The following is an 8406-nucleotide window of genomic DNA, read 5'->3' on the forward strand; positions in this document are numbered from 1 at the left end:
AGTAATTTATTTTATATATATATATATATATATATATATATATATATATATATATATATATACATATATATATATATATTTGTTTTTTAAACTCTTCCCACACACAATGTTTCTAAATGCTCTAAAAGAGCACAGAATATCATGATCTCCGCCGGCTGCTCTCTGCCAGCGCCACGCCCATTTCTCCACTGCATGACAGAGATATGACATGATGCAGGAGGAAGCTTCTGCTGCAGCTGTGGGCTGCACACAGGTGCTGCAGGTGCTAAATAATTTTAAATAATTTATTTAAAAAAAAATCCATGCCAATCTTGTGGCTCATCCATCAATCAGCCAATTGTATGGCGTATCTACTCTTATTTTGAAAAACCGGGAAAGTTCAAGTCCGCGAGAGTCGAACCTTGAAGTAGCGAGGGACTACCGTATTGTGACGTAAAACTTTTGCAGCCGAGTTTATAAGCCATATTTTGGCCATCCATCCACTATCTTTACCCGCTTCTTCCTTTTTGGGTCATGGGTGTTGCTGTGCCCATGTCCAGCAATCACTGTGCGAGAGGTGGGGGACACCCTGGATAGGTCTCCAGTCCATCACAGGGACACATAGAGACAAACGAGACAAACGACCATTCACTCTCTAACTCTCACCTAGAGACAATTTAGAGTTACCAGTCAGCCTAACATGCATGTTTTTAGTCTGTGGGAGGAAACTGGAGTATGCAGAGAAAACCCACGCATGCACGGAGACAACATGCAAACTCCACCCAGAAAGGCCGCCGGACCAGGATTTGAACCAGGGTAACCTATTCGTTGAGAGGCAGCAGCTCTACCAGTTGTACCACCATACTGCCTACATTTTGGCCGTATTCCTACATTTGTACACAACTTTATTACGAGACAGCCTCAAGCCCTTACAAGCGTCTGTAATTAGCTTACTTATGTAAGATGTTGCATTTTAATGCTGCTCTGTGTCAAATTAAAGGTCATTGCTCTTTAAAGTGTGAGGAGTCTGAAAGCATTCATGTCAACCAGAGTTAAATGTGATGAGATGAGAGGTCCTGTGGAAGGAGATTTCAAGCAGTGGTGAAATCTTGACTTGTTATAACAAATAAAAGCCGGCCCCCTCTTATGCTAGAGTTGTGGCCATTTTGGTCAAAAATTATGTTATCCACATTTCATGTGATATGGCAAGATGTTATTCTTAGAGCGTGTGTTGTCAATTTTAGTTCATTTTCTGTGAAATGTATTTAATTATAGCCACTTATGTGTTTGCTAATGTAGATTAGCTTTTGCGACAATGTTGAGTTTGACTTAAAGAGTTAATCATTTGTAGATGTTCATCCAGTGATCATCCAGAGGTTCATTAAAATCTATCCAGAAAACAGTGAGCTATACTGGAACATTTAATATCAATCAAATAAGCAAACGCAAGGCCAGTCTCGCTAATATCAATCTGCTACCAAGACTTAGAAAAATAGGATGGCTGCATCATCAAATCTGAAATAATTTATATGATCTTTATTTGTTTTGGGGATTGTTCATTTTGGATAATTATTACGGTAAATTCCAGGATAGAAATTGTGTAGAATGTATAGGTAATATTTCCTTTATCATAAAAAAGGTTTTCTTCAGAAACAATAGAACAGTAATCAAGCAGGTACCAAATTAAACCTTTTTTTTTCTAGTAATGTTCGTAAACTAAAGTTTTCATCTTATTACATTGATATCAATCAATAGCAATGCCTAAGTTTGTATACATGTTATCAATATTTGCATCAGTCTAACCACCTCTCCCAACGAGTGGTTCATGGGATTTTCTCTTAACAGAACCACAAACCACACAGACACGATCAAAAACATAATCGTCCATCTTTGCCTTTCGGAGGCAAATGATAATACTTGAAAAATGCAGATCAGCAGAATGTTGAATATTTTCTGAAACCTATAAACCAGTTTATCCTGTTCTCACTGTGTTGACTGAAATGTTAGCGGGATCAGAGGAAGAAGCACACAATTACGGGGGTGCTTAAAGGCCAGAGACATTTCTCAAGATAAACAATGGACTTGTGAATCGGGAAAAGGCCACTCATTTGTCCCCTGCTATTACTGAAGTCATTAAGGTTTTACTGAGTGAATCAGTCACTGTGTGGGTTTCAGACAGGCTCTGAAATTGGCCTTTGTTGCAGCATATTCAAACCTTTTAGTGGTCCAGAATTTAAAAGACTCTTTCTCTCCACTTATTGCTAAAATGTGATTATTCCTCCCTTCAGGTGCACTGACCCAGAACCAGGTCCACCCACTCCTGAGCTCCCTGCCCCTCCCGGGTCGACCCCTTCAGGCGCAGACTCATCCCCAGCTGGAGCGCTTCCTGCCTCTCAGGGTCAATGGCTCCTCACCACTCAGCCTCTTCCCCAATTTCAATGCTGTAAGATGCCAGAAACACTTCTGAAATTTGTAAATCATAACATACTGAAATCTTGTGGCAACAATTTCCACGCTACAGTAGTCTCTCGTAGGGCTGGACGATATGGCCAAAACTTTTATCACGATATATTTCTTAATTTCGGTCGATAACGATATAATTCGATATCGATATAAACAATATAAAAGCCTCAGAAAAATTGTACAAATAAATTAATGTTCTCTCTTGAAAATGAGTTCTCGTGGCTCAATGAGACTAACCTGGATAAATAAAGGCTAAATGAAAAAAAAAGAAAAAAAAAATGTTCACCTTTTATTTGTATTTAGCCTTCAAAAAATATTGAAATCACCATCAGATAAACATAAAACTTTCAACGTTATCAATATTAATTGTTTTAACTTTAAACAACAACATATCCTAAAAGTTTGCTGCTTGTGTTTCTCTTTCGATGCAGCTGGGGATGTCGTTTCAGGGACACATTGTCTCAAACTTTATTGTACTTCCTCTTATGACTCTCATCATATTCTATTGAGTGGAACAAGTTATACGTGTTCCCACTGCTAGATGGAAGTTTGGAACGACTCTGTCGCATTTTGCAGCACACTGACTGAAACCTGCAGTTTATCGGATCTTAGAAAGCCGAACCATTTCCATACCGCCAAATTAGTCTTTCCTCTCTTATCAATTATTTAATCTGTTTTCTCTTCGCTTGTGAAAGCTTGATCAGTCACATTCTGATGGTCATGGGCGCTCATTTTGAAGCGAAAACTTACCGCATGTTGGAGATTAGCCTAGCCTAGCCTGCTACCGCTAACACCCTCTGGACTCAAGCTCTTCGTAACATCTACGTCACCACGCACTTACGTAGTTGTGTCGCACCTTTTTCTGTCTGGGTTGAAACTGAAGCGGCCACTTCAACCCCAACAGAAAAAGAAAGGTGTCAGTGAAACGCTGTAATTATATTGAAATGTTGAAAATGTGCTTAAAACTCATATCACTGTTATTGGATAAAAGTGTATCGTGATATACATCGATATCGAATTATTGTCCAGCTCTAGTCCCTCGTTTATCACGGGGGTTATGTTCCGGACCCACCAGCAATAAGTGGAAAAACTGCGAAGTAGGAATGCTATATTTATTTAATTTTTTTATTATTTAACACTTCAGTTAAATTGAAAGATTTCTGAGTTGAAACAACATACCAAAACAGTTCAGTCAACTATTGGTAATAAATTTAAATCGTCTAAACTAAAGCAAAGGTTTAGTTAGCAATAGTTTATTCTTCAAGATAACTTGATAATGTTTATGAGTAGTGTACAGCAGCTCGATTACGGCCCAGCTCGGTTCTGGTTCGGCAGACCTCCCAGCCGGTTCTGGTCCAGTTCTGATTGGCTCTCTGCAGCCCTTGAGCACCAAAACGCTTTTAGAAAAAGCCGGACCTTCAGTTAGATATATGGGTTCGGGCCGGGCCGGGTCAGATTTTTTAGGCCCAAATGCAACTCTAAGCAACGCGTCCCTGCTCGAGAGGCCTCGTGGGCTGGCAAACAGCACTGAGCTTGACCGATGAGTCTGGAAGTCCGGTTCTGGTCCAATTCTCCATCAGTTCCGTACAGTTCTCTGCATCCACTGAGCACTGAAGTCACTATGAATAAGGACCAAACTTTTTCTGATAGGATCAAAACTTTCCCTCCGTTTCAGCAGAAAACAACAGCTGGAAGCACTGTTGGGGCATCTAGTGCACTGTTGGCTTCTGGGAAATGTAGTCCTTATGAGCTGCGATACAGTATAGGCTTCTTAAGAGAAAACTAGAAAATGGTGGCTCCTGTACAAAGTTTTTTTGTTTTATCTTTTTACCTTGTCCCAATCACGTGAGTAATATTAAAGCTGACAATCGTTTGTCGTGTACAATCTTTTTTTCTCGTGTACAATCTTGCAATGTACTTTGAAAAACCACGAAAGAGCGAGTCTGCAAAAGTCGAACCGCAAAGTAGAGAGAGGGACTACTGTATTAGTGTTGCCAGTTTTTGGATTTACATTTTATGTGTCGTTATAAACCAGTGGGATTGTGGTAGTTCGATGGCCAGTGTTGAAGTCTCATAATCTCGAGCTCTGCCACAGGTTCGAGCTCAGGTTGCATCAGGAATGACATCCGGTATAAAACAAAATGCTAACTCTTACATGGGAGTTTGCTTTGTGCGGTGACTCCTTTCGAAGAGAGCAGATTAAAAAAAGATAAAAAGTCATTGTAAATCACCACTAATGTGTTTACGTCTGTGTTTCATCTCTCAGATGGACCCAGTTCAGAAAGCGGTGATCAACCACACATTCGGCGTGGTTCAGCTGAAGAAGAAGCCCATCATATCGTGTAACATCTGCCACCTGCGCTTCAACTCCACTGTGAGTCAGACACTGGTGTTTTACCTTCATGACAGGGAGGCAAACATTTAAGCTTCTGGAGAATTTGGCTATAAAAATATATTTTCACTGCAGGAAAGGTGGAAATTTCACGTCTCCTTTTTTGCTAAACGTATCTGTCGCATCAAATTACATTTTATTTTTATAAAATAAAACTAACTTTATTTTGTTTCTTCTGAGTTGTCTAATTTGCACTGATTGCAGTTTTTATTTTTTTTTTGCATGAACTGTCTTCCAGGTGTTTAGTATTTATGATTTTTACAATCATAGTAAAACGTTTTATAAAAAAAAACCTATTTATATCCTAATGTTCAAATTCCTTTTTTCACATACAGTAATTACTAACACCCATTCGTTCCCGTTTTAAACTACTAGACAGTCTGCTGTCTGTTTTCTTTATTTGTTTCAACTTATACACCAGCAATATGTACATGGAGACAAAATCGTTCACTAATAGTGTTTGCTGACATTTAGCCAAAGGGTTTGTGTGTCCTTTGCTCTGCCTCATATTCCCACCATCACACCCTGACCCTCAGTGATGCCCTTTTTTATTTGTGTAGCTGTCCAAGTTTTATGCAAAGTGCTAAAGGGAGAGTAAGTTCAACCACTTTGTGCACAGTCATAAAAAGATCAATCTCTGCTCACTTTAAATTAGAATGCACATTAGCCAGTTGCACAGTGTTAAGTTGGTGGAAATGATTGGAGCAAAGTCACTTTATCTTGCAATGTTGAGTTTTATATCTGAATAAGCACCAGCGTTTGAAACGATGCATCACTAAAGGACAACGGTGGACATGTCTTTATCTATGTCTATTTGTTCATAAATGTTCATGGAAAGACTAGAATTAACAGAGTTCCATTCGTTGTTAAAAAAAATTGTTTTGGAAGTTAATAAAATGCCTCAATTTTTAATACAATAGTAAATGGGTGATAAAAAGTTATAAACCTGTAAAACATAATAATCTGTTAACTTCAGAATGCGCTGAGATGATGGAAGCTAATCTTCCTCTGTGGGTTTTGATTCAATTGCAGCCATCTTCAACGGCAGTTTTTAGCTGTTAGCTAGCTTTTTACCATCCATCCATCCATCATCTTCCATTTATTCCCAAGTTGGGTCGTGAGGGTAGCAGCTTGAGCAGGGAGGTCCAGACTCTTTCACAGCCAGCTCTTCTGGGAGGACTGCAAGGCATTAGCTTTTTTACTATTTTTGGCTTTTATTTAGCCTTATGTTTATTTTAGCTGATAGCTAATAATTTGCTAGTCGTATCCTACTTTTAGCCTGTAGTTAGCCTTTTGCTAATATTTGATAGCTTTTTTGCTACTTTTAGTTAGGCTTTTGGTACTTTTAGCTAGCCTTCTACTACTTTAGCTTTTAGCTCATGTTTTACTTTTCTTTAGCTAGTATTTTGCTACTTTTGCTTGTAGCAAAAGGCTAAGCTTTTAGCAAGCCTTTTGCTACTTTTAGCTTTAAACTTGTACTTTGCTATTTGTAGCTAGATTTTGGCTACATTTAGCTTTTTCACAAGCCTTTTTTTTTTTACATTTAGCTTTTAAATCATGATTGGATTTTTGACTTATTTATTTTTGCTAGCATTTTGCTATTTTTGGCTTTTTGCTGAGTTTATGCTACTTTTATCTTGTAGTTAGCATTTTGCTACATTTTGATAGCTTTTTGCTACTTTCAGCTTGGCTTCTGCTACTTTTAGCAAGTTTTTTTTACTACTTTTAGCTTTTAGCTCATGTTTTGATTCCCTTTAGCAAGCATTTTGCTACTTTTACTTTTAGCAAGCCTTTTGCTACTTTTAGCTTATACTTTGTTATTTTGTAGCTAACTTTTAGCTATATTTAGCTTTTCTGCTCACCTTTTTTACATTTAGCTTTTAAGTCATGAAGTTTAGATATTTGATTTATTTGTTGTTGGTTTTTTGCTAACATTTTCTACTTTTGCCATCTTGCGTTTTGCTGCTTTTACCTTTTAAGTAGCTTTCTGTTGTTGTTGTTGTTTTTTTCTATCCTGGTCCATGTAGGGATTGAACCCAGATGCAGGCAGACACGATGAGCTTGGGTAAAATAAAACTTGTTTTATTATATAAATAAAAACAAAGGGCTGAAAAAGCAGCAACTATTTCCAAACACGGGGAGCACTGAGACATCTGACAGGTAGTCATGACAATGAACCGCAGTTAGAGTGGCAACCAGAGGTAGTTTAAGTAGAATGGGGGTGAGTGGAAAGTGGCACACCTGTGTGATTACTTTTTGGAAACAGGTGTAAGTGGTAAGCAGACTGGGGGCGCTGGCTGAGGGTGAAAATGAGAACGTACACATGAAACACAGACTGAAACAAAACACTAGGGACATATAAAACATAAACCACAAGGAGAAATAAAACCAAATGAGAAATTGAAGAGACTGAATAAATAACAGATAACACTAGCTTTAATGGCTTAGTTTCAACTTGTTCAGCAAATTTCAGAAAAACCATCCATCTCTCAGTATTTAGTCTCTCATTGGTGACTTATTTATTTTATCTTACACAAAGTTATGCTGTCTTCTTGTGAAGACACTATAAGAAATCTCCTTTTTTCTACCTTTGTGTACATATTTGTATGTGTGATGTTTGTGTGATGGTTCTAGACTCAGGCAGAGGCTCACTACAAAGGTCACAAGCATGCTCGAAAGCTAAAGGCCCTGGAGAACCAGAAGAACCGGCAGAAGAACAGACACAGTCAGGCCTCTGTGGGAAAAAAGAGAGACAGTGAAGGAGGCATGATGGGAGAAGCAACGACACCAACAGACTTGCAGCTAAAAGACAAAACGGGTACAAGTTTTTTTTTTTCTTTTTCTAAAAGTAATCCCCTTGCCACCTTCTGAGTAATTAGCTGTAATTGAAGAGAATGAGATGTAAGGCTTGGGAGCTGCCAGTCAGCTGGTTAATTACCAGCTATTACCTGTCCTGCTATCATTGGTGCTGTCAGATAGATAATTACTCCTATCGAGAAAAGGCGTTCTTCAGGATGAGAAGCATTAAAGGGTTTAAAAAGAGATGAAAATCTGAAGACGTGTAACATTCTTTGATGATGTAGTTTGAAAGGAAAACTTGCTCAACGAAAGTCCAAACTGTTGTTGATTCAGACATAAAATGTCAATGCTGTGACAGTGGCCAAGTAAAAATGTCTTATTGGAAAAACCCAATAAGTGATGAAACTTGTAGAAACTAATTACAAGATGCACAACTGAATAACTGAATGGGGCAAACCCAATTCAAGATGGCCACCACAACTAATAAACCTTTGAAAACACAACTGGCTATGATTTGGCCAGTTTTACAGATACTCTACTAAAATTTGGTGTGGTAGTAGCTGGCAGTCATTTACAACATATATTCTGAGTGTGACATCTTGTGACATTGCATCTAATGTTAAATTTCTCAACGTAATTTCACAACACGATTTTACTCTAAAACTCTGAAATAAAAGACATAATTCATTGAAGTCCTTTATTGTTTACTAGTGTGTGCGTGTGCGTGTGCGTGTGTGTGTGTGTGTGTGTGTGTGTGTGTGTGTGTGTGTGTC

General features: G+C 38.3%; 1 protein-coding gene across 1 annotated transcript; it reads left to right on the top strand.

Moving 5' to 3' along the window:
- Positions 1-1294: 1294 nt before the first annotated feature.
- On the top strand, positions 1295-7652 carry LOC119423537 (zinc finger protein 385C; the record flags this gene model as incomplete). The annotated part of the gene is given in 4 exon segments (XM_037690935.1): positions 1295-1301; positions 2268-2422; positions 4709-4816; positions 7469-7652. Coding segments are annotated over 4 exon segments (454 nt in total), but the record flags the coding sequence as incomplete, so codon positions are not given.
- Between the last annotated feature and the right edge of the window lie 754 nt (positions 7653-8406).

The sequence above is a fragment of the Nematolebias whitei genome, chromosome 17, assembly GCF_014905685.2.
Source record: "Nematolebias whitei isolate Nwh7 chromosome 17, NemWhi1, whole genome shotgun sequence".
NCBI lineage: Eukaryota > Metazoa > Chordata > Actinopteri > Cyprinodontiformes > Rivulidae > Nematolebias > Nematolebias whitei.